Consider the following 27111-nt stretch of genomic DNA (forward strand, 5'->3'; position numbering starts at 1 on the left):
ATGCACCACGGCGTGTTGCTCTCTTTGCCACGCGCTGTGGCGAGTTGCATGATTCTTCACTGGTTCTGCTGTCATTTGATAATAGAATTAGAGAAACTTTTGACTTGCCCTGATTCTCCGTCCGACGTTCAAATGACGTGATCTAAGTGTCTACGGAAAGCTCTTTTCATGTATTAATTAATGGTATGGGTTTTACTTACAAAATAAGTCACACTAGGAAGTTAGACACTCAAACATATTTTAACCACTTTTTAACACTTTTACACAAAATGGGTGTCCAAAACCCTATACAAGTGCCAAAAGCTTTTCCTAACAACTGGACCATGTCCAATGGACGTAGGACTACCAGTACAACACATCACAAGCATCGAAATATCAATATAACGACAATTCACTCCTAAACCCCATTTTACTAAAAACAAATGGGGAGGTAACTTAGCATTGCATTTAACTCAAATCATTCGAAACATGCTCAAACTTCACTTCTACACTTGCATTAGTATTTTAGCCCTATAAACATATATATGATAAAAATACACAAAGGCTAAAGGCCTAAAATACAATTCTAACATTTTCAACAACTAAAGTAGTGCAAGTGAGGTAATATGCATCCTAGAATTGGCAATTCAAATACTATTACACAATCTAGAGCTAAACTAGAGGCATATAGAAGGAATATGCTAATTTCTCGTGTAAAGGGCGTCCTAAATTAGGACTTAATCATCATACTAACTATGGTTAATTAAAGACTAACCCAAATAGATTATCCAATACGAGATTAAACCAAATGAATTCTTAATATGTATTTATTTTTTTTAAACTATTTAATATAAAGGGATCCCAAGTCTTTAAAACATTTTAAGAACTCATATCATTTAATTAAACATATGTGGAAGCATGATAATAACTATTTTTACTTGCACAAATATTTTGGCTCGTAATTATAGCACAAGCATCAAACCATATTTTTCAGGGCCTAAAATACATTTTCCCCAACACAAAACCTATAATGCAAGTGGATCAAGAATATATTATCCTAGTTGGCAATATCATAAACTAAATACACATATCAAATAAAAGGAGAGAGGCCTACAGAAGTGATTATTATCACTTGGTCTAATGCTCCTTTCCTCTGTTTTTCTCATATGAACTAGCTCCTGTAATATGTTAAAAGAGAGGGGTGAGTACAACCACTCAGTAACCAAGGTATATCTAAGTTATACAAATGCATGATAATTAATCATGAATGTAAGTGACTAATAAGTTTATCAAAGTGACTATGTAAACAATCACATTAATAACATGTTAATTACATTAACATCTAACTCATGTGAATAATTTTAAGAATAAAGTTAAGTATAAAATTTGCACAAATAACCACATATACATTATTCGCATAATTACTACATGTTCTCATTTCTACAATTACAATTATATTCTCAACATAGCCATCAATCACTCAAATGGCATGATAATAATAATATGCATGATCGATTTCTTCTTTATATCCTCCCTTATTTCTTCTGACATGAAATCCGTGGGCCAACAACCGAAAGGGATCGTCCATGTGATGAGACTACCCCAAAGCCTTAATTATATCAGGAGGGGCTACCGGGCCAAGATTACCTTACTCACTTATAAACACGGTTTCCCCTAAATCACACACTATGGGGTGTCATATCCAAAACTAGCTCTACCCAAAACTCCAGGTAGGCCAGTAAGGTCAAGTCCCTTAATAGGAACAATGCTATAGTACCTTAGAAGGTAAGTAGCGACTATAACCCCTAGGATTATTGGTTAATAGCCAAGTACCATATGGATTTTGCATATTCGCTAACTCTACCACTAAGGCGAACTCCTGCCATATGATCATACTCATGAGAAAATGCATTTCAAAAACTCATATATATATATTTCAAAATTATCCCACATGCTCATCAACTTTCATCACTGTGCATAATCCACAACTTATAACCAAGAGTGTACACATAATCATCAACCATCAATCTCATTACTCACAAGTCATAGAGTTTCAGCAAAGTCACATGCATTACAAACAACTATTTCAAATTTAGATATATATATATATATATATATTCTTTTGTTTCACTAACATAATTAATTAATTAACCTATAAATGTATAAAATAGATTTCCCCCGGTTACCTCAACCTTTGAGAGGTCAAAGGTTACCCCTCAAGTTATAACACTTCCAAAGCTTTCCAAAACTTGAATGGTGTCAAAAGGAAATTAATCTACAATTGATCATATCCCAATATGTCAATAATATTATTAACACAATTTTCACTCATACTCTAATACCTAAGTATTTATTTTATCTTATTTTATATTTATTTATTTATTTATTTTTAAGAAATTAGTCGTAGTCTCTTGAATTCTAAAATTTAATTTCATGTATTTGAACCTATCTATTTAATTTAATAGTCTCCTTCACAATAATTTCATTCAAATAATTTTCTAATATCAAAATTTCTCTTTTTATTCCAAAAATTCGCACATAAAAATACCCAAAAATTGCAAACTTGATTTCAAGCCTAGAATCATTATTTTATAGCCATAATAATTTATTTCTCATCTCAAATAATTATCTAAATATCAACAAATCAATTTACATTTTTAGATTTAACCAAAAATCTACCCATATGGATCTAGGGATAAACTCAAATACCTCAAATTCCAATTTTATTAACAAAATAATACTCTAAAATATTTATTACACTACCAACAATCTCAACAACCAGATTTTCTCACCAAAAATTCATCCCTCTTTCAAACCCTAGATTTTTTAAAATCTTAAAATTTGCAGCTCAAAGGGAAAAACGACTAAGAAAATATTTAGAACACTTACCTAGTCATAGAATATTTAAAATCTCATCTAAAGTATTCCATTATGAAGCATCACCTTCTAAATCAGCTCCTACCATCGTAGCGTCGCTCGATCTCTCGCTCGCTCTCTGTGTGTGGATGCAGAAACGGAAAGGAAGAAGAGAATAAAAAGCCAGAAGTCTTTGGCTTGTTTTATTTTAAAATGGTGTGGGTCCCACATAATAATTCACACTACTACTTTCTCGTCTTTGTTTTCTTCAATGCACACACGTGAACGTCCGCCTCTCTTTTCTCATTTTTTTTAATTTATTTAATATTCCTTCTTTCTTTTCTTATTTATTTATTATTTTTTTATACCTTACACTCACATGTGGAGAGAAAGAAACAAAAGAAAGTGGGTGGGAAAAACGGTTTGTCTCTCTCTCTCTCTCTCTCTTTTTATTATATATATAATGTCAAACTCACACACACAATCCTGCGATTGCTGTTTCTCTCTTTTTTTTAATATAGTATTCCTTTTTCTTCTTCCTCCTTCTTTCTTCTTCTTTTTTTAATAATATTATTATTATCTCTATTTTTTTAAAAAAAATTATAAGTTTAGATTTTATCTAAATTAAATCCAATAATAATCTTCTAACTAAAATTATTTATCTCTAAATATTCCTCCAAAATTACTCATTTGCTCTAAATTAACTTAATTAATCTTAGGTTAATTTTTTTGGGATGTTACATCTCGCCTCTGTAGTCTTCTCCCTTTCAACACCAGATCTAGAGCCTGAAAAGTATTAAATAAGAGGGGTGAGTCTAGCTACTCAGTAATCAAGGTTAAACCTACCTTATGCAGTTATATATCAATTATAAAACAAATACATGTACAAAGAGATCAAATTTATAAGACATACTCCTATATATCATATTTTATCATTTATCACTCTATAGCTTCTTTATTCACACAATTAGGTGTATTGTCACTATATTCTTAGATATGTGACATGACCCATACTCTTGCTACCTGCCACCATTTAGCACGTGTGACACATCATATATTTACTTAGGCAATGATCAACCAACCTTATATCCTCCTTATTTCCTCAAACTGAAATCGTGGGCTATAACACTGATTAGGGCTCTGTCCATGTGACTGGAATACCTAAACTCACCAATCGTGAGGTGTGACCTAACCAAAGATCATAGGACTAACTCTCGAACCACAGCTTCCCCCATTCTCAAATCTCTGGGATGTCTCATACCCCAAGCTATTCTCCTCATTAAATCGATGGAAATAGCTAGGCTCTAGTCCCTCGACAAACAGTGGGATAAGACTATAGCCCCTATGCACCGAAGGGCAACCTAATTACCATATGGATTTTCTCTACTCCTAAATCCCTAGGCGAACTCCCGCTACTGATAATGCCATAAACCATACTAACTTGTTCTCACTTTTCACTTTCATATACTCACTATTACAATAATCACGTTGGGCTCACGACCTTGCATTACCCAAGTGTGTATTCTCATCTTTTTCTCAAAACTCATTTTTTATTAACACAAAAATATTTCTACATATCATCACATTCATTTCTAAAAAATATAGGCATATTCATAATACAATTCTCTTAACTTTACACTTGCATTTTCAAGCTCAAAAATAGCTTTTTCATACACTCAAAGAAGCTAATATATATAGTTCTTACTTAAACAACCAATCCCATGCATGTAAGCATTCACAATTTTACATTCATAACCAATTAACAATCAATTAACATATAACTACTCAAAATAGATTTTTCTCCCAGTTACTCAAATCTTTGAGAGGTCAAAGATTTATCCCTCAATCAATTAGCTTTCAAGTTTGGATTTCCACTCCAATAAGTGACCAAGAGCAAAAACTACAATCAATCAAGTTGAATTTCATCAACATAACAAACTCAAACATTTGAACTCTCAATCTCTACTTCTAAATTGCCCAACCTTCACTTTACAAGAGGTGAAGTCTAACCATTGAATTTAATAATTACCTTTAACTCCCAATAACATTAATAAGTCATTAAATCCCCATTAATGGCATCACAAACTTCCAACCACCCATAATAAATGAGATTTTCAAGTATTTATGGTGTCCAACAACCTAAGACACCAAAACTCATTATACCTAGATTTAAATACTCTAATCTACCCCCATTAATTTTATTTGAGTCAACAAATTCAAACCCATAATCTATATGGACTGAAATCCCACTTTCACTATCAAACACTAATCATAAACTCATAACTGTATAAGAAAAGAGGAGATTAATGGATATGATACTTACCTTGTGTGTTTGTAGCCTTCAAAACACTCTCTAATTGGTCCCCAAGCAAACCCTAGCAGAGCTTTGGCACGCCTTTTCTTTCTATCTTTTCTCTTCTTTCTTTTTTTATCTCATTTCGCATCTGATAAATTGCAGAAAATGGCCATGCGCCACGGCAAACGCACAACACGCCACAGTGCATGGCACAGATAGGTCCTCCCTTACTCAGAGATGGTTGTGTGCTACAACAGATGATTTACAAGCTGCGACGTATGGCACAACAACTTCAACTCTTCTTTTTCTTCTCCTTTTGATACCCGAGAAGTCCACTTCGATATCAGACTCACAACTAGGGCTGAAATAGTATCAAATAAGATTATTTGACCTCTCTGGCCACACTCCAGTTCAACTTACCTAATTAGGTTTAATTAATCAGGGAATTAAAACTCGAGATGTTACATGTAACAAAGACTTTTGCATGTGAAGGGAGCCTACTGCATTTTAGGAAGACCTCTTGCATATGCATGGTCAGTTTCTTGTTCATGGAAGATGATTGCATTTCGTGAAAAATTTCTGCATATATGAGAAAAGTAGCTATATATGCTTGGTGTCATATGCACCTGTGCATCCCACATATAGCCTTTGTTTTCATAATATCATGATTCTATATTCAAATAAATGAAAGAGCTAGTTTTTTAGAATATGATTCATTTTTCATGAAAATGCATATAAATATATCACTAATCACATGTTTTCATCACGAGGGTCATAATACAAACAATCATATGCCTTTTTTATCATAATATACATGATCACACCTCCTTTAATCTTTCTTATGTAACATGCTAGGATTGTTATGAGATGAGAGTACCCTAGCCATTCATGTGTGAGGGACTATCTGGTCAAGGTTACATAACTTACTTATGGGTCACGATTTTTCTCAAATCTCACATTATGTGGTCTCATTCTCTCTAAGCTGGCTTCTTCGTCAAACAAGTAGAAAATTATTTACATTTGAGACCCTCATAGAACAAGTGAGATAGTCTCTTGTCGAACAAATGAGACAATAATTTAAATAAATGCAGCCAAACTATCGAGCTCTGATAGAAGCCTTACCACATGAATTTCAACTTACTACTCCTCTTCCTAGGAGAACTCCCACCTATCATGATCATGTAATGTATAAAGATGCAATTTCTCATAGCTTACAAGAAATCAATTCACAAACATGCTTGAAAATTCTCATACTACTCACATATCACATGTTCGTCACATAACACATTACATAATTGAACTCTTTTTTAACACATTCATAGAACTTCATTCACAAATGTTCATGGAACTCCACGAAGAATATATCACTGAACTCTATAAATGTCATATCATTGAACTCCACAGTGTTATTTCATAGAATCTCACATAAGCATGTCATTGAATTCCACAAAACACGATTGCATTGAACTTCATACGAATTAAGTCATTGAACTCCATAAAAATATAGTATTTGTTTATCAAGTAATCTATGTCACATTTGCATTTTTAATAATTACTCACTTCGATTATAACATATAAATCAATAAATCAATTAACACACAAAAGCATAAAAAACATTTTCTCCGATCATCTCAAACCTTTGAGGTTAAAGGTTTACCCCTCAATTTACCACTTTCAAAGCTTTCACGAAGTTTAAATTGTGCCAAGTTGCGATTACTCTACATTTATTCACAATACAATTATCAATAACCTCTGTTGGACAATTTTCAAAACCTAATTCACACTTCAACACTCTCTCAAAATTTAATTTCCTCATATATAAAAGTACCTATTGGGTTTATTAGTTTTTTCTAACTTCCATTAACTCCATTGAACTCTCAACTAGCCATTGATGGCTTCACATTACTCCATCTTCCTCATTTATGAAGGATTTTCATGTATTTATAACTCTTAACCACCAAAAAATGGATAGAGTTATGAATTCTAGGTTTAAATAATCTAAACAATTCACATTAACTCTATTTAAATTAATAGGTTCGGAGCCATAGCCTCTATAAGCCAAAATAATCTTTATCAACCAAACTCTAACTTACAAATTCAAGAAAATACAAGAGGAAAAGAGGGAAAGAGTTTAGGAACCTTACATTGATGTTTGGTAGCTCAAAATTGCTCCTAACCCTTCAGCTTTGTAAGCCCTAGCAGAGCTCTTTTGTTTTTCTTTCATTTCTCTTTTGTTTCCTCTCTGTTTTTCACATCTGATACACTCTTATTTTTGCAGATTTGTTATAATGCATCGTGATGCTTGTACCACACATCACGGCATGTGGTATAAAGAGAGGATTATTGTGTTCTGATGGCTCGTATACCGTGACATCTCATGCATGTGCTTCGGCATATGGCATAGTGCCATTTCTTTTTGTTTTTGTCACTTTTTGATGTATAGGTGGCTTGACCTTGCCCCGAACTCAATTCTAGGGCTAAAATCGCAACCCGTAACACCCGTTAGCTCTTTATAACCATACATCGTACTAATTTACATGATTAACTTCATTTACTCAACTAATTAGGGATTGAATTCTCTAGGATGTTAAATCTCGATCCTGTCTTGACTTTGAATAGGACAAGATGACTTTTGAAACAGGACGGGATGTGGAACTAAAATTCAATCTTATTCATTTTTCTGGAATAGGACATAGGACTAGACTATCCTGATCCTATCTTGTTCTATGAACACCTTAGGAAATACCATTTGTAACAGACCTAATTTTTGCCATTTTTTTTCAAAAGAAAACCTCCCCTCTTTATTTTTATAAATAAATATTTTTCTTAAAAATGTACCTGTCTAAACAAAGTGATATCAAAATTAACAATCACCACTGGACTTAAAGCAGATGGGGCCCAATAAATAATTTACAGCAAGTCCAGGGTTCAACAATAGTTTATAGATATAATCAATTCTGCTCAACACACATATTTTTCTTATACCATCAATATGTACAATCCAAAATAAATGGGCTTGGCCCAATAGAAAACCATGGCCCAGATTGACGTATTTAAAAATTATCCAACTCAAACAAAAAGATTAAGTAGTTATAGTCAAGTAACCTATAACAATTATCCAAAATAAAATTTATAAGGGTCCCTAGGTCATGGCAATTATAATTACAAAATAAACAGAAAACCATGTGCCAAGCCGAGAGAAGGGAGCCTAAGCTCACTTCTTTGGTGCCTTCCCTGTAGCTCCACTTGACTGCTCACCTAAAAATGATAAAAAGTAACATGTGAGATTAAAAATCTCAATAACAGTTGGTTATTCTAACATATACCAACATACTTCTTGAAATCAGTTCACAACCATATCCATAGATATACATATGCATTTGATAATTAATACATAAAACAAGAAATGCAATATTCATAATTTTATAACAATTTCTAAATCAATGTCAAATTAGAACAATTGTGATACATTTTCTAACCTCACCCTTATGGCTCCCAACTCCCTTATTATCGCTAGCTGGAGCCTAAACTGAGGTTATACCCGGTCAAAGGTACATTGCCGTCAGAATAAGACTCCCCTCCTTAAAAAGAAGGTGCCCATCGTCCCAAAATGTCAGAGACATTGAGAACTACAAGAAAAAGGCCAACCACTACGCGCATAGTGGAGGCAAACAACACGGCATAATATTTAATCATCAATCCCAAATAAACAATTATATTACTAGCCATCCTTATTATCTCTTTTACATCACATAAAACAAATGTCACATTTCACAATAAGATCACACAAGTATTAATATATATATATATATATATGTATATACACGATACTAAAAATCAGTATCTTGATATATGAAAAGATATTCCAATGTTACCTCTTCTCCAAGCTATAACTAACTCAGATGTGTAGGGGAACTTCTTAACCACGATAATAGATTAATCTACGACATCGAATGATATGAATACCACTATATATATATATATACATATTGCAATTTATCAATTAAATATAAAATTCAACTAAACTTCTCAAATTTACAATCATATCCTTTCAATTTGAATCCCTTCGATAAAAACCCAAAATTAAATTAAATTAACTTATCTAAATCCCAAAAACATAATTTAATCAATATAGACATTCTATACACTAGAAATCACAATTTTTTAGTTAAAAACTTAATTTTAAACTCTCAAATCAATTAATAGAACAAATCTAAACCGATAGAATTTAAGTACTAATTTATCTCTACTAATTAATAATTTCCGTTGTTAAAAGTCAATACTTACTCTAAGTTTAAACTTTAGAATTTGCTCCACTCATAAAAATTTTACTATCATTAGAAAGCTCTAGATGAGGAGAAAAATATTTATAAAAAGAGTTTTGATAATAGGAATAGTTTTGAATATTAAATCTTACCCCAAAATCTCCTCAAATCCCTTGTCCTCTCTCTCTCTCTCTCTCTCTCTCTCTCTCTCTCTCTCTCTCTCTCTCTCTCTCTCTCTCTCTCTCTCTCTCTCTCTCTCTCTCTCTCTCTCTCTCACAAATGAGCAAGGGAAAGAAAATTTGACCATTATATACTCCCTTTTCCACCGCATCTCCTCAAATATTATTATTATAACATATATTTTTTTTTGTTTACCTTATGCCACCGTCCCTCCTACTCATTATTATTATTATTATATAACTTAACACTTAAGTTAACCAGCCTTAAACCCCCTTTTAAAAAAAACACATTTTAATATAAAACTATATTCGATGTTAAACTAAAAAAATCTTTTAATTAATTTCTTTATCTTCAAACATTCTTTCTATTTTTTTTATTCTAATTAACTCTAAAAATTAAAGTAGAATGTTACACCATTCATAACATGCATTTCTTCCTCCATATAAGCTATTGAGTTTATCTACACATTTGAGTAACTTTCGAAAGAAGCAGTGATCTCTTTCTAAATCCTAGTTTTATGCCCTTAGGCTATCGATCTCTTGGTTTAATTTAATGTTCAATGAAACAAGTATATCATAGAGATAATCACTATAAAAAACATAAAATAAAGAGAATAATAAGCACACTTGAAATTAAATTATACAACGTTCTTTTATTTAAATTTGGATTCGGTGACTGCACTTAATATATGTATTCAGTGCCTATACCATTTGAACCGTTATAATTCCAATCTATAGTTATGAATTCATACTTCACTTGAGATTAATGAATGAGTGAGTTTATATAAATTGTTGATTTGAATTTTAATAGCTCAAATGGTACAGACACTCAATACCTATGCTAAATACAATTATCGAATTCAATTCCCTTCTGTTCAGAACATGAAAGTATATCTATATATAAAGAGAGAAGAACAATCATAATAAATGCACGATCACTCTAAAATAATTAGAATAAATGAAATAATAAACATGGAAATTCGATCTACACTTGAACTAGAAAAATTATCGTGAAATATATAAATTATATCGATTTACTTTTATAATTAACAAGGGTGAGAGAGCATGCGCAAACATGATAGATTTTTAGATTTTCAAAAGCTAAAATGATTCACAAAACTATTGTTTTGTAACGAAAGAAACCTACGGCATCAACTTCTCAAACAGTTTAAACTAAGTTAAATTTGAGTGTCATTGGCCTAACTAAGGTCATCAACTTCTCAAACAGTTTAAATTAAGTTGAATTTGAGTGTCGTTGGCCTAGCTAAGGTAATTTTTATTAAATTCTCCATTTTATTTAAAGAAAATGAAGCATTGGTAAAAAGGATAATTTTTTTTCCTTTTCCTGGAAAAGAGAATGATAAAGGTGAAAGAAAAATAATAGCGGTTTGAAAAAGAATAAGGCCATGAGGAGGTGATCGAAACGCAGTTAGGCCATCACGAGCACGAGTCCCAAACCCAAACCCTTCCCCGGGGAAAAAAAACGCCGGAAACAAGGGTCGGTGGTGTCAGCCGTGATTTTGTGAACGACGATACAGGTGAATCTGAAAATTTCTATAAGCAATCGATTACAGAAACCAGAGGAGAGTGGCCTGCGAAGGATCAGCCAAGAAACGCTGTGTTTTGAAAAGGGCTAAGCGGCGAGTGATCCACAAAGTAGGAACGAAACGAACGGAGAAGACGATTTCACGCACAGTTAAATCTCTCATCTCTTACTTTTCAACTTCCATTGATTTCTACTTCTTCCTTTTGTTGGCATTTCGACATTTCAACATTTTCCTGTTGATTTGTTCATTAGGTCGTTACCGGAAATTTTTGCATAACACAAACCTTTTATCTTTCGATTAGCTTTTGTAAAAACATTCCACAAAATTTCCTCGTCATTTATCAGCTTTTTCATGTTCCTTGTTGAAAATTCAGGTTCACAGGGTATATGGGTGATCGACAAGTAATGGAGTCGCAGCACACAGTTGATCCTCCGCTGCCCTCTTCGCCTCCTTCGAGGGATGATATGGTTGCTTGTGTCATGGCTTTGGAGGCTGCTTTGCTTCCTTGCTTGCCTGCCAGAGAACTTCAAGCGATAGACCGCTCCCCCCACCCTTCACATCAAAGTGAGTAATTATCTTCTTGTAATCAGGATTGTACCATTTTCACTCGTTGTAACAGCCCAACTATGTGAAATTTTTCATTCTGACGCTTCAGGTAAAAAGTAGTGAGCTAGCTTAATGACTTTAAAAAATTTGAAGTCCTTTGATCTTCAATAATTAATAGAGTTTCTAGCAGGTTAGCAAAAAAATGCCCCGTACATAAAATAACCATATCAATTTGATTGCGAAGTAATTAAATTCACTCACTTCTAATACATGGCTAGATGGTAACCTTGTTAAGCTAATGTTAATAAGAGATTGAGAGAAATGATAATGTGTCATGTTTACATTTAAACACTTGATTATTATATAAGTTTTCGTTGATAGAGTTTATGTTTGTACTCTTAGCTTCACTAAAGGCAATGTCATCTTAAATAATGGCTTTATTGCGAATAGTGCAATAGGGGTGTTTCAAAAGTTACCACCATATTAAATGTTCCCTGTGCAGTGAACAACTACACATGGGCTGGATACAATTTCTCACTGAATGGTTTGCCGCGGCCCTTGTTACTTGTGCCAGATATCCTGCTGGGTCCTGTATAATTTGCTTAATTTCTATTGGCTTTTCCTGGTAATGTTGGAGATTATCCCAAGTGATCAGGTAGCAGTGTGACATGACAATATCAAGAAGCTATTGAAACTCCCGTTTTAATTCACATTGAAAAGAAAAATTCTGTCCTGTTAACCTGCTATTTTGCCACCCTGGTTTGGTTAAACTTTCTTTTCTTGCAAATTAGATTGACTAGTAAGCTTAAAGGCTCTCCATTGACACTGCACTAGTGTAGTTTCTATGGCACAAAAATGATATGTTTTGACAGTGGTTTATCCTCTGGCCAAAAGAAAAAAGATAGAGCTCTGCTCATCTTGTAATGCATCTTAAGCATAGTGCACTCACCATCTAACCTTACTGATTCTTTTCTCCTCGGACAACCGTTTCAGTTGACGTAGAGAGGCATGCCAGAGATTTTATGGAGGCTGCCAAGAAGCTTCAACTTTATTTTATCAGCCTGCTGCGTGAGAGTCAGCCATCAAAAGCTGAAATGCTTAGAAAGGTACAATAAGTGCGCAGAAGTAGGCATTGGGTAAATTGTTCTTACTTCAGCAAGTCATTGAGATCCTTATACAATGGCATCGAAACTTAAGTTTTATTGTATCTTGTCTAAGCAGGAGATTGCTTTGATGGAAGAAGAACTTAAGAGAAAAACGGAGTTGATTAAAAAGCAAGAGAATCTAATTCAGGGGTGGAGAAATGAGTTAAAAGACCAGTTAGACAAGCACAGTACTGAGTTGGACAGAGTTTAGCGAAAGGTTACACATATCTCTTTACCTGTGGACAGAAAGTGTAGTTTTTAGATGTTTGCTATCAAGTTCTATTCATTAAAAAAAAAATGAATGTTTTACAGTTAACTCCTCATTATTTGCTCTTTTAAAGCAGTTCCTCCGCTGAGAGCAAGGTTTTTTAGAATACCAGATGATGGAATAAAAAAAGAAGCTGATAGCTGGGAAATGTCACCAGTGTTAGAATAGTTTGTGATAACGGGAAAAACAAAATTTGAGAAGAGATCTCATCCGACGCGGGGAATATTTCATGTTGAAGATCGTAATGCTTATGGGTTTGGCATTCTTCTTTCCATTGCTAAAGTATGAACTTTCTTGCTAGATTGTAGTTCTGAAGTGCTAATGTCTGAGTTATCACTGTGAAAATTGTGTTTTAGAGCTTGTTGTGTTGTGCACTTTATTTTTACTTTTAAAACATTTATTATGTAAGATGAGAATCAAAACAATTAGCAATCGCTGATTGATTTTTTCTTTTTGGATGAAAAAGAAAGTTTACCAAACTTGTTTAAAGGAAACTACAACCAATGACAAGATTTGAAGAGACATTTAAAAGAGATTTTTATTAAAGTTGCATAATTGCAAGTCTGGCAACAACTTGGTTCGAAGCAAATTACTATAGTTTGCACTTGGTGTTTTAAAATTTTATTCTATTTTAGTGGTTACAGACATAAATGTTTGAAGTCTATTTTAGTGGCAAGTATGATTTAATCATGAAAGATTCATTTGACATGTGCGGCCAGATTTACAAATTTGCAAACGTTCAATTGGTAAGGTTATTTACGTGTATATATTGTTATTTTTCAGGTTGAATATTAGAAGAATACATAGGCATAATTCAATCAAACTACAAAAAGATATTAAAGGAATTAACTCTATTTTATTTTACTATCAATAAGTAGGCAATGCCTTTGAAACCCGATGCATAATTGCCGGGATTCATATTGAAGCGGGGGAAGCAGCCTCATGTTAAATCCACTAATGTTTTGAAACTCATACTGTACGTCAAACTGAAAAGAACAACCAATCGCAATTTTTATGGTTCAACTAGTTAGATTAGTTGGTGATATAAAAATTAAATAAAAATTATATATATATATATATATATATGAATATATAAGTAAAATATGAATTTATCAATAGTGTTTGGGATTTTGATGTGAAAAGCTAGACACTTAGATTGTTGGAACTGGAAGTAAAAGTATGTTGGCACAAACTCACTATTTCAAAGCAAAATGTTAGAACTAGAGACATGGCATCAGGTTACAACTCATAAGTTTTCGATCTTGATACTAAAAGTTGGTCACTAGAGTTCGAGGCAGAGGTTGGAGAAAAAGTTAAAGATTGAGCTTGAGTTGTGGAGGAGAGATCAGAGATGAGATATGAAAAGATAGATGATAATTAGAGATTAAAAAAAAGAAAACGCGAATTTGAGCAACTTAACCTAAATTTCTTTCTTTCTTTCTCTCTTTTAATTTTTTTGACTTTAAACTAGGTTGACTTACTCTGATTTTTAGGTTAAATTCGATTCTCATAAAATTGATCGAGTCAACCCAGGTCAACACGATTCAACTACTATATTAGTCCAATTAGTTGAACTTGACTGTTTTGATCAACGAGTGATAGTCGGACCGTTCAGTTTGATTTTCAAAATTGTGATTCACTTTTGCAAATAAACAAGCAGAGAATGTAAATTTCAGCAAGAATTGATGAATGAATATGTTGGCCGTATTGTCGTAATGACAAAAACATAAAATCAAAAGACACTTGAAATTGTTTGAAATTGTTTTTGTTTTATTTTTTTTTTGAAAATAGGTGTTTTATAGTTTTGATAACAAAAAAATAATAAAAATGTGTGTTTTTCTCATACTCTCTTATTTTTCATAATAATAATTTCAAAACACCTAAAAGATATTTTTGTTTTTCGATCTTTCAGAATAATATTTTATTTTTTATTTTTCAAAACACTTTTTTAAAACATGTTATCAAACATATTTTTTTAAAATTCTGAATAATAGAAAACTGTTTCCAAAATTTCAAATAGGCTCTTAATTTATTCTTGTTTTTACTATAGGATGAAAATAAGGTAACTTTTACATATTCTATTTCTGTTGTTCACCTCTTAAAAAGTTTCTTTTGTGGGGAGGGAGTCAAACTTCTACTTGTATTCGTATCAACGTAAGCACTAATTGTAATTAGTGTTTCTATATACATCATTGAATGTACAGATAAAAAAATATAGAACAATCTGTCTACTCTTTTTAATGATTTAATCATTATCAGTCTGTGTCAGATCGAGAAATAAATGCTTTTTTAGTCACAAGAAATAATTATAAATCGTTCAAAAAAAAATAATATTGACATTTTTTCCCATGGGCCCCTTCCCTTCTAGGCCCTGGTGTCATAAAAGCGAGCCACATGGCCCATCCTTAAACTGCCGGCCCATTTGTCTCCCACCTTTTTCAAAGCCCCTCTGCCTGAGTTTCTCCCTCTCATTCTCATACTCCGACTTCCCCAATTTCCCTACCCCTCCACCGCCACAATGCCGTCCTCCGCCGTCAAACTGCCCGGCGACTTCGTCAACCTCAATTCTAAGCACACCACCTCCACATTCACAATCCAACCACCCGCCGCTGATCTCTCCGGCGACGTCAACAATCCCAGTTGCAATCCTACCACCCCCGGTACGGTCACAAATTGGTCGTCCACCGCTGACATCCCTGGCGACTGCGACAATCACAATTGCAAGCACTCCTCTGCCGCTATCTCAATTCATCCATCTACCTCCAAACTCTCTGGTGAAGCTGAAAATCTCAGATGCAATTCTGCCACAGCCAGAGCCGGTAGAAATCAATCATCCGGCGCCAACATCTCAGACGACTTCGATAAACTCAATTGCAAACACGCCCAAGCTACTGTCACAATTCAGTCATCCGCCTCCGAAGTTTCCGGAGAATCTGACAATCTCTGTTCTAGTTCTACCACCGCTGGTGCCGGTGCAAAGGATTCATCGACTGATGACCTCGCCGGAGACTTGGAAAATCTCAGTTGCAATGTTGCCGCTAACGAAACCGTAGAAAATACGCATTCGCCATCAACCAAACTATATGCAGTAGCGTCAGACTCGATCCATCGGGTCGGTTTCAAGCCGACGACAACATTGAGCATGGGCGACATCCAGTTTGTTCGGCGCGTGGGGAGCGGCGACATCGGGAGCGTGTACGTGGCTAAGGTGAAGGGATTACCGGAAGGAGAGTGCGTGTTTGCTGCGAAGGTGATGGACAAGGAGGAGCTGGCAAGTCGGCAGAAGGAAGGGCGGGCCCGGACAGAAAGGGAAATACTGGAAATGTTGGACCACCCGTTCTTGCCGACGCTTTACGCCATCATCGAGTCCTCACGGTGGTCCTGCTTGCTGACGGAATTCTGTCCCGGCGGTGATCTCCACGTTCTCCGCCAACGCCAACCCCTTCAGCGCTTCCACGAAGATGCCGTACGGTGTGTCAACTTCCTACCTTTTTCTGCATGACATGCTCTCCTTTTTATTTATTATTACTGCTTTTATTTATTCATGATTCGTGCCATGATTTTCTAGTTTTTATTTCTTTTCTGCTTTTTGTTTTTGTCACGGTTTCTCTGTCAAAAAAAACTAACATGCATATATTTCTATAATTCAATTATAAATAAATAACTAGGATCAGCATTTGATCACCGTATTTTTTACTCAATTAAATTCACTCACTTAATAGTAGAAACTTTAACTCATTATAATTTTAGCAATTTATAAAACATTAGTAGTAAGCTTTAATAACATCTTTATTATTTATAATTTTATTTTATAAAATATAAAGATGAACATTTTAAATCAATAAAATTATAGAAATTTAGTCACCAAGTTAAAATTTAGTTACTAAGTTTTAATCTTTTTAATCTAAGTCAAAACTATATGATTGAATTGTACTAAATTAAAGTTCAGAAATTAAGTTTTAATTGAGTGAAAATTATATGATCAAGTAATTAATTTTTCATAATATATTTTCCCAAATCAATATCTATAATTAAGAACGGGAACAGGTTAAGTTAGGCTGGGTTTTACTTAAATAAAATTAAATTTATAGCAAAAGCTTAAGACCTGAACCTATATATAAGCTTTTTATTTTTTAGGTTCAAACTTGAACTTGTTATAAACCTAATTGAGTCTAAATTATTTTTAAAGGCTAAGTAGACCTTTAAAAAAGCTCAAGAAATAGGCTTTGAATTGCCTTTACTAGATTTTAAATTTACTTAAATTATCAACAAAGTTCAATCATTCAACCAAGAAAATATCAATAACAGCATAAATTAAATATATTTAATATAAATAAACTATTATATATACATAACTAAATAAAAAGGTTTAAATAGGCTCGGTCTAAAAAAAAAAGTCTGGCCTATTTAACCAAACAACTTATTTAACTAAAGAAGTTTAGCTAAACAACTAGACTATAAGTTGTGTGATAGGGTTTGACCTATTTTTACTCTTATTATAATCTAAATCTCTCTAATGTTGTTGTATATTTATTAGGATGAGTGAAATTTTTTATTTTTTTTCTTGAAATCCTCTTTCATCTTTTTTTTTTAATAATTAATGCAATCCAGTTAAAATTTAAAATTGGGGTCATTGGCAGTGTACTCTATTGATCAACTTGACGACCATGTCTGTATGCGTTGTGGTTATAATTAAGAATATATAGATAATTATGAGAATACACATGCATGATAATGGTTTAATTTTAATATTTAATAAACTTGAGGGTGCTTCTGAGAGTATAGATAATTAAACATCCTAACATGTAGCGCCACAAAGGAAATTCAGTTGGTATTTCCTAATTTATTGATAAAACAGAGAAATCTACGACTATTGATACGTCAAGGTTATTCTTTATAATATTCGGATTTTGAATTGGTTATTCATTATTTTTGTTGCATATGGGGCCATGTAATTTAATCCCATGTCTTTCTCTTCTATCGAGTGACTTTGATTAAGACCCCACAATCATTTTATTATGTCTCTCGTGCCCCTCTTAATAATTCAAAACCACTTCTAAGTTATACCACACAAAAAAAAAAAAAAATTGAAACAAATTTGGCAAAATTAAAATAAAAACCCTTTAGGTCACTTGATTCGTTAAAGTTGTTTGTGTATATGTAATTTATTTTGAAAACTTGCTAGCTCGTTTATTTCTTCGTACTTTTTTAACACATGATAATACCAATCACTACCTTTTTACTGGACATTGACCGCTTTTTAACATGACTTTTTTTTTCCTGGGTGCCTCCATCTTATTTTCATTCTCGGTGGGGACTGAGGGATTGATCGAAAATATTTTCAGTTTATTTAGTTATTTATATTTAGATTTTTATTTGATACGCAGGCTTATGTTTGAAATAATCATGCCAAATTTTACTATCTGCTATGAATTAATTTGTTGCCCATTGACTACTACATCTTTTTCTAACCCAATTATCTATAATAATAGTTGGTCAAAATTTTATCTACAAGAATAATTGAAAATAATTAAATGGACCCCGTATGATTCAGTTATTGGAAAGAAAGGTGGCAATGAGACTATGATGATAATTATTTCTTATCCTCTTCTTCTTTCTTTCCTTGTCATGATTTTTTAATGTTTAGTTATTTACAATTATTTATTAGAATATACTAAACTTAGATTTTATATATAGGCTTTAAAACAAATTATTTATTTGTCACAACTTGGATGTATTTTTATATAATTCGGTGAGATGGAATTTTCCTTTGTCAATTCGATTGTATTTTTTTTTTTTTAATGAATGAAACATCTCTCGGTTTAGTCTCTTAAGATTGTCTTCTTAATTTATATTTTTTACATATTAATACTTTTAATCATTTTTTGATAATATGTTTAACCATTTATATATAAAGTTGGAAAAAATTATTTATTAATACAATCATGATTATTAGCATCTTTTTATTAATAAAGTTAATTAGTAGTCTCTTTTTCGACTGTTCTTGATATCCACCTTTAACCATAGAAGCTAATAGCCAATTTACACATTGTGTAATGGCCTAATGGGGATGAACTAATTCACTAGAAACATTTTATTTGTCATTGTATTTTTCGAAATAATTCTTTATGAAGATAATATCAACGATGATTTTATTTAACACATTGAATTAAGAAAACAGGGATATAAATTCAGAGACAAATTAAAAATTAATTTCATAAATGGTTACCCATATATACATAGGTATATCTTGTCTATAATAGACACGAAGTTTTAAGCTTTTATGTGATAATCAATTTTTTTATCTTACATATGTATTTATATTAATAATAATAATAAAATAAATAAATAATAATATCTCGCTAAATATTTGGTTTTATTTGCCATGGGTGATATAGATTCTATGCATCAGAAGTAGTTATTGCGTTGGAGTACCTGCACATGATGGGAATAGTCTACCGTGACTTGAAGCCTGAAAATGTACTTATAAGATCGGACGGTCATATAATGCTCACAGATTTTGATCTCTCTCTAAAAAGCCACGACTCATCCTCGTCAACGGTCCAGATCGTAGTAGATCACGAACCTTCGAGTCCAAACATAAATCCCACAGACCAATCCTCCTCCGCCATGTCATCATGCATTCTACCCAACTGCATTGTGCCAGCTGTCTCCTGCCTCCACCCCAAACGCAAGCGCAAGAACAAGAGGTCCACTCGTTGTGGGTCCCTCGAGATCATAGCCGAACCAATAGAAATTCGGTCCATGTCTTTTGTTGGGACCCACGAATACTTGGCACCGGAAATAGTCTCTGGCGAGGGCCACGGCAATGCCGTTGACTGGTGGACACTGGGAGTGTTCATGTATGAGATGCTCTACGGGATCACACCCTTCAAAGGGCCTGACCACGAGCTAACATTGGCTAACATAGTGGCTCGAGCTCTTGACTTTCCTAAAGAGCCCATAATTGCTGAACCAATCAAGGACTTAATCGCAAAACTCTTGCTGAAGGACCCCACAAAGCGTTTGGGGTCCACAATGGGAGCCACAGCCATAAAACACCATCCTTATTTCAATGGAGTCAACTGGGCTCTGTTGAGATGTGTGTCACCGCCATACAAACCACCGCCGACAATGTATAAGGAATTTGTTCAACCTTGTAATGGTACAACCAATACCAACAAGGTCGATTACTACTAGAGTCTAAAGACAAACGAACTTATAGAAGAATAAGTTCTTGCCCATATTAAAACCCAAGTTGCATACAATTAATATACAAGCTTTTTCTTTTTTTTGGCAAAACAAATTTCTAGGAAATTGTTCCAGTGGGATCGGATGAGTTGTATATGCACTTGTAGAACTTTTTTCCCTTTAAAGTTTTAATTATATTGATTGTTAGATTTCCCTTTTTGAATAGCTTTAATTTTTAATATTTAGTTTTTTTTTTTTGCGATTTTGTACTTCGCTACGAAAAAATTTGAAAGTTTTGTGACAAAAAAATTTACGATTTTATTATTGAATATTATAGCTGTAACTCTACAATTAAATATTTATGCATTGACTTATTATTATAGCATAACAAATATGAAGCATCACTGTCAAATCTTCAACAATTCGTGTTTAGTTCCAAATTTTAGAAAACGATCATCTCTAACATATAACACCAATAAGGGGATAGAAATGGTGAAATAAACACATAATTTTGGAAATAAAGATATTTTCATAAGAGAAATAATTAAAGTAGTTTGATATTTTTTTTCTTCGTTTAAGCAATTTGATATTTCAAGGAGCGTAAAAAAGAAAAGAAAATGCTTAGAGCTATACATGCACTATTCAAAGAGGGCATAGGATTCCAGATGTGGTCGGAGGAAAAAAAATGGGATCAAATTTCTCATTGTTCAAAGTTGCTTCCCAACTACTTCCGTTTTCGATCCACCCAAATCAATTATTATTCGTCACAATATTACTAATTCTGTTTTCGGTCCACCCAAGTCAGTTATTGTTTCTAGAAAAAATATATTTACAGATCTTTATAATTTTATTTTATTTTGAATTAAGTTTCTGTAATTTATTGTTTTAATCAAATTCTTATAGTTTCATTTATTATGTATGTTGCAAGGTTAAACTTAACAATGAATTATTAAATTTTACAAACAATGAATTATTAAATTTTACAAAAGAAAAATACTCTTGGAGTTTGTAGAAAATATAATTTAATATTTTTAACCAAACTCGAAAAAAGAAAATTTGATTTAATTTCTGTTTCTATTTTTAATTATAATTTTTTAATGAAAATTTTACATGTATAAAATATAATTAGAAGACAACCTAATTTTATAAATTTTGAATTATAAAAATTATATAATTAAGTTTAAAATCATATAATCATTTAATAAAAATATAAAAATTCTTAATTTTGTTTTTTAAAAGAAAAAAATGTAAGGATTTTAACTTTCAGGGATTAAAAAATTTAATTGATTAAACTATAATGGCTCAATTAAAACAAAAAAACTGTAGGGATTTAATTCAAAATTAAATGAAATTATAAAAACTGTAAATATGTTTTCCGTTGTCTCTCTCTAAAAAAAAAAAAACCTGTTTGGGGGACCAGTAGTTTCCTCCAAAACTCATTTTCATTTGCTTTTATAATAACTAGTAAGTTATTATAATATAGACCCAGACACGATTTTCTGTTTGTAACACAAATATTAAAATAAATCGTGTTATTCATAAATTATGAAAGGCTTAACTTGTCATAAGCTTTATATTTTATATTGATGATGATTTTACCTGAAGATAAAGAAAACACAACATTGTTGACACATTCATAAATCACTAAATGACGATAAAATTTTGATTTAACAAGTTTCATGCAACGTGATAGTGCACTTAAAACTGAGTATAGCAGCATGCTTCATTGGGCTTGATTACCTTATAATGTGTAACAAAATTGTTCAAGTGAAAATTTAGACATTGAGTGAAACTGTTTTAAAAATGAGATGTCCAAGAACAAACATTTATTTTGGATCACTAGATTCAGAAGTCAATGAACAACCCTTATGATGCTCTAAATTATATTCACACAAGTACACTTACACAGGGTAAGTATCAATGATCAATCAACAAATTCCAGCACAAAGCACAAATTCTTATTCCAGGCAGTTATAAACATTTATGTGATGTTTAGAAGGTAAAAAAATATTCTCTAGGAAAGAAATGAATAATGCATTTCCGTGTAACCAAACATGCATTCATATGCAAAATAAAGGAATGCTAATCATTACAAGATCTATAAGGGAAGTAGTACGCTATAAGCATTATACTATAGTTTTAAATAAAAGAATTTTTCACCAAGTCTAGTATCATCAATTGTAATCCTTGAGTCTCTTCTTAAGCGTGTCCATGGATCTCTTTCTGGCGCTTGTTTTTGTGTTTTATTCGAAAGGCTTCCGAATATGCCATCAGGAGAATCCCTAAACTTGTCACAGATAATAGACACCCTCTTGTAATCCAAGGCATAGTAATTTTCTCCCTTATCACAGGATTCATGAAGTTTTCAGGTTGGCTACTCAGCAAAAGATTTAACAATTGTCTTGCTTCTAACAAACATCCCTTGAAACTCCCATCCTTGTAAATCTCACTCAGCCCAGAAGCATGAAATCTCTCATCTGCAAAAGCCTCTAACATTTTAACATCATTGTTGATGCTTATTACTGCAGTTTCATTGAATCTCTTGACACTATCACTGAGAAATGCAGCCACAATAGAGTTAGAAATGTGCTCAAGTGCTTCACTCCCAACTTTGTACATAGCATCCAATGGTAACATTTGTTGTGCTGTGGACATAAGAGAGTCAAGATAAAAGATCACTTCATTCACATAGTCATTCCCATTCTGCTTTATCTCTTCTGAAGTCCAATTTATTTTCTCTATTAAAGCCATATATTCATCTATCTTTGAGATGACCAGACTCAATAGAGCAAGATAAGCTGGCCCCATCCCTTGATGTCTTGAGCACCACTTTTGCAGTTAAAGCAACTTGAGGCTTCAAAACTGCGAATTGGGATTCCACATAGATGTGCCACGTCCTGAGGAAGAAATCACAAGCCCTTTCTAGAGCAGCTATGTTTGCAGCGATCTGCATTGCTTGAGATACACTGATGTTGCCACTGTTAATAGTATCAAGCAATATTTCATTCAATACATCAATCAAAAACTTGTCAAGTATTTCCTAGCAGCATCAATAAGTTGGCATTTATACATAAGATAAGTAATCAACAGGCCTTTAATGTAGGATCTCACGATTCGACACATTTCAGGAACCATGGAGGAGAAAGGAGCAACATAAGGAAATGCTGGCATGATATCTGTGGTTTGAAGATTAAACGACAGAACATTGTTCTCATAGTCACTTGTTTCTTTATAACCATTGATCATATGAGTCGTTGGCAAGGAAGGAAGATCAAGAATTGCTTTCGACATTCGTCCAGAAGAATCCCATGATATTTGTTGCAATACTATCAAGAACCTCGATCAAGAACCTCGAGAAGAGGACCAACTTCATATCCATACTGTCTGAGAGTGGATACCATGAGTGTCACATAATCCTTCACCAAGAGAAGATGTGTAGCAGAACGCATAATTGAGAACTGTTTCTCCAAAACCGATGTGATTTTTGCCGAAGCAGTCTCCCACATTGTTTCAACCTGATCAGGTACCAAGAGTCCACCTGCTGTTCTCAGAACTCTGTCCTCAACCATGAAATATCCTACAATTTGAGCCAAATATGCCTGGTGTGATTCAACAAAAGGTTGTGCTGAAGATAGTTCCAAGTCTGAATTCAATTGCAACAACCTATTCTTATAGTAGTATTCACGAAACTGCTCTCTAAGGCCTAGACAATCTTGTATATGACAAGCACGATAAATAGGCGTGAGATCAAACTTGACAACAGAATCCTCACCAGCTTCCTCAACTTCCAAGCTATAAATTTGATCCTCTGACCCACAATTCTCCTCAGCCTTTCTTTGTCTTTCTAGCATTTCTTCATCCTTCTGGCGAACTGATGCAGCATGACTAATCACTGTCTGTCCAATAGTTTTAGCAGAGCTCCTCAAATGTACCAACCACTCATTAACTTGGCTGCATACTTTCTTCTCAACGTGGGATTTTATCGCAGGAATTCTCTGCTCTACCACCTTTTTCAGTGTCTTTGCTGGAATATTTTGCAAGTAATTCTTCTCAAGCAAATCCACTGTCTTCAATGCAGGATAAAATTCGCCATTGGATATGTGATTGTTACACTTGACACAAAGCTCTAACACTTGAATACAATACTTTGACATCTTTATAGCTTCAATCACATTCTGCTTGATGAAATAAGATTCAAGAAGATCCTCAAGGCTCACAAGAATGCTACTTCCAACCTGTTGTAACTTAAAATTATCACTTTGAAGCTCACTCTTGAGCTCTTCGGCATCAACCAACACACCTCGAAGCTCATCCACTGCAACAATGAAGTCCTCATAGTGTGTCTTACACATCTCTTCTATTTCAGCCTCCTTCTTCTTCACTACATGTTTCAGCTGGTGAAGAAGCCCTTCAGGACGCCCCATTTCAAAGGCGTGCCTGACAAGAGGACCAAGATCTTCCCCATTTCCAATCAGAGTTGCTAGAACCAAGTCCTCCCCTAACCCAGCATCACCATTCTCTGTCACAGTTCTCTTTTTTCTCCTATCCATTTGCTCATTGATTTCCTACGAATCTGCAAACACTTTTGTTTCAAACCATATATTCTACAGCAAGCAAGGCCACCAAAACAAAATCAATTTTTTTTTCCGACAAAATAAAGCTGGTATTACAATGATAACAGTAAACTACTAATTACCTACAGAACTGTCAAGCTGAGTTTTAGTCTCTGCAAATAATATATAAAATTCTGCTGCTCAGTCATTCGCTATTCTTGGAAACTGAAGCTAAATACACCTAAGAATTTGATGATCAAATTATTATGCAGTTCATTTGAGGATACTACAGGAAGAAATATTATTATGCAGTTCATTTGAGGATACTACAGGAAGAAATAGAAGGGAGAAGGATCCTAAATCATCACCATGAAGAGAATATAAAATCCCATTACTGTTTACACTTGAGCATACATTCTCATTACGCAACAACATGGACAACATTTGAGTTTAGAGCATATGCTTACGAATACAATGCCTCTGAAAATGACTTAATGTCAGTGAAAATAGATCAATTATATCCAGAACCGAACGCCAACAAAAAATCCACGTGGAATAAGTATGGAAAGCAGATTTAGAAGAACAGGGCATACCCTCCAATCGTAAGGAAGTGAGTAAATAAATAAGCCAAGAGAAAGGAAAGAAATAGGCACAATGTGGTGGAACAAGCATACCCGGGCTGCGCGAGAAATCCCCAAAGGAACAACAGAGGAAACACAGAAGCCTGAAGCTTCTGAACAAGATAAGCCCTTTTCATGGTTGATTTGAGAAATATGGGTTAGAGATTGATGACGAAAATTTCGAAGGAGAGTATGGAATTTTGACAGTTGGGCGACAGAGGAGGGCCGGTTCGAGCGTCGAGAATGTTACGTAGGACAAATAATAGCATGATAGGGATGCGACCTCTTCCATGAACTTGTCTCCTTCAAATTCTTTTTTTTTTTTTGCCCTTTCCTTTTTTGTTTTTACAATGCTGGGCCCATTGCCCAAGTACTATCAGATGCTGCTGAAACTTTCCTCCACTTTATTGGGAACACCAATTATTCTAGACGTGATCAATACAATTTAGAAGCTTGTTGATTTCTGTTTTTAAAAATAATTTAATTATTTTTAAAATTTTTCTTATTTTTAAAAAACAATAAAAAATGGAAATATTTCAAAACTGTTTTTATTTTTTTTATTTTCAAAATATTACATTTCATTATTGAAGATTACTTCTCTAATCTTATTTATAAGGCATAAAGAGAAAAAAATTGATCCTATTTATTGGGCACTTGCCAATTTTAAATGTTTCTCTTTACATTTTCACCCTTATTAAATATTTTAAATAAAAATATCAGTAATAAATTTAAGAATATTTATTATAATAAATGTAAAAACTCGTTAAATTTAAGATAAATTTAATGAAGTTTAAAATTTTTTTTAATTCTAATGAAATATGCTGAAAATAATTTATAAATAAAATTAGAGAGAGCATGGTCACATCTATTAACTGGTTATTATTATTATAAGTTACCGCCATTAGCTATAAGTGACTATCACTATCAATCAACTTTTAATTATAAAATTAATTTTTAAATTAATACAATCAAACAATTTTTATATTTTGTTTTAAAAAATTTTAAAATTATATTGCAAAGCAGTTTTTAAAAATAAAAAATAAAACAGAAACCAAACACGTCCAAAATGTCTGGTTTTTGTAAAACTTAAATTGTTAAAGTTGATTTCCATGTACGCAGTTGCAACAAATCTAGAAGTGATCTATAAAATTTGAGGGTATGTTTTGTTTTTCTTTTCAAAAACATATTTTTGTCTTTAAAAATAAGAAAATTAAAAACTTGTTTGGAGGAGTGTTTTAAATTTAATTATTTTAAAAATGTTCTTATTTTTATTTGAAAAATAAAAATAGAAACAGATTAAAGATGTTTTTATTTTATTTTTCTTGTCTTTAATTATTATTTTGATCATTGAAAATTATAATTATCTGACCAATCATTATCGTAAGCCAACATCACTAATCATCAATGACCATCACTACTGATCAATTTTTTAAATAATAAAACTAGACATATTTTGTTTTTTTTTTGTTTTAAAAAATAATTTAAAAATGGTGTTGTAAACCATTTTAGACTAAAATACACTTTCACTTCTCTAACTTTATACAAAATTTTAATTTGATCATTCAATTTTGTAAAGTATTTTTTTTTAATTTTTTTAACCCTAACATTAGTAGTTTTAAATAATTATTTTTTGTATTAATTATTATTATTTTAAAAAAATTAAACT

The 27111-nt window shown here is 32.8% G+C and overlaps 2 protein-coding genes and 1 pseudogene across 3 annotated transcripts; 2 read left to right on the forward strand and 1 right to left on the reverse strand.

Moving 5' to 3' along the window:
* The first annotated feature begins 10967 nt into the window (after positions 1-10967).
* LOC129298438 (mediator of RNA polymerase II transcription subunit 28-like) lies at positions 10968-13614 on the forward strand. 2 transcript variants are annotated; one of them, XM_054936849.1, is made up of 6 exons: positions 10968-11270; positions 11496-11686; positions 12171-12212; positions 12662-12774; positions 12890-13030; positions 13158-13614. In XM_054936849.1, the coding sequence occupies exons 2-5, from the start codon at positions 11509-11511 to the stop codon at positions 13022-13024; spliced, it is 468 nt and encodes a 155-aa protein (XP_054792824.1). In that variant the 5' UTR covers positions 10968-11270; positions 11496-11508; the 3' UTR covers positions 13025-13030; positions 13158-13614. The 2 variants fall into 2 exon arrangements, with proteins under 2 accessions (XP_054792824.1, XP_054792826.1); XM_054936851.1 differs by lacking the exon at positions 12171-12212 and having other exon boundaries at positions 10973-11270.
* Positions 13615-15397: 1783 nt separating this feature from the next.
* LOC129298439 (serine/threonine-protein kinase D6PKL1-like) lies at positions 15398-20452 on the forward strand. The gene is made up of 2 exons (XM_054936852.1): positions 15398-16552; positions 19480-20452. Exons 1-2 carry the CDS (start codon positions 15600-15602, stop codon positions 20279-20281), a joined length of 1755 nt encoding a protein of 584 aa, XP_054792827.1. The 5' UTR covers positions 15398-15599; the 3' UTR covers positions 20282-20452.
* A 1875-nt stretch (positions 20453-22327) lies between these two features.
* On the reverse strand, positions 22328-25634 carry LOC129298436 (exocyst complex component SEC15A-like; annotated as a pseudogene).
* Positions 25635-27111: the final 1477 nt, after the last annotated feature.

The sequence above is a fragment of the Prosopis cineraria genome, unplaced genomic scaffold (assembly GCF_029017545.1).
Source record: "Prosopis cineraria cultivar Desert tree isolate PC_DT_omini unplaced genomic scaffold, ASM2901754v1 PC809, whole genome shotgun sequence".
Classification (NCBI taxonomy): Eukaryota; Viridiplantae; Streptophyta; class Magnoliopsida; order Fabales; family Fabaceae; genus Prosopis; species Prosopis cineraria.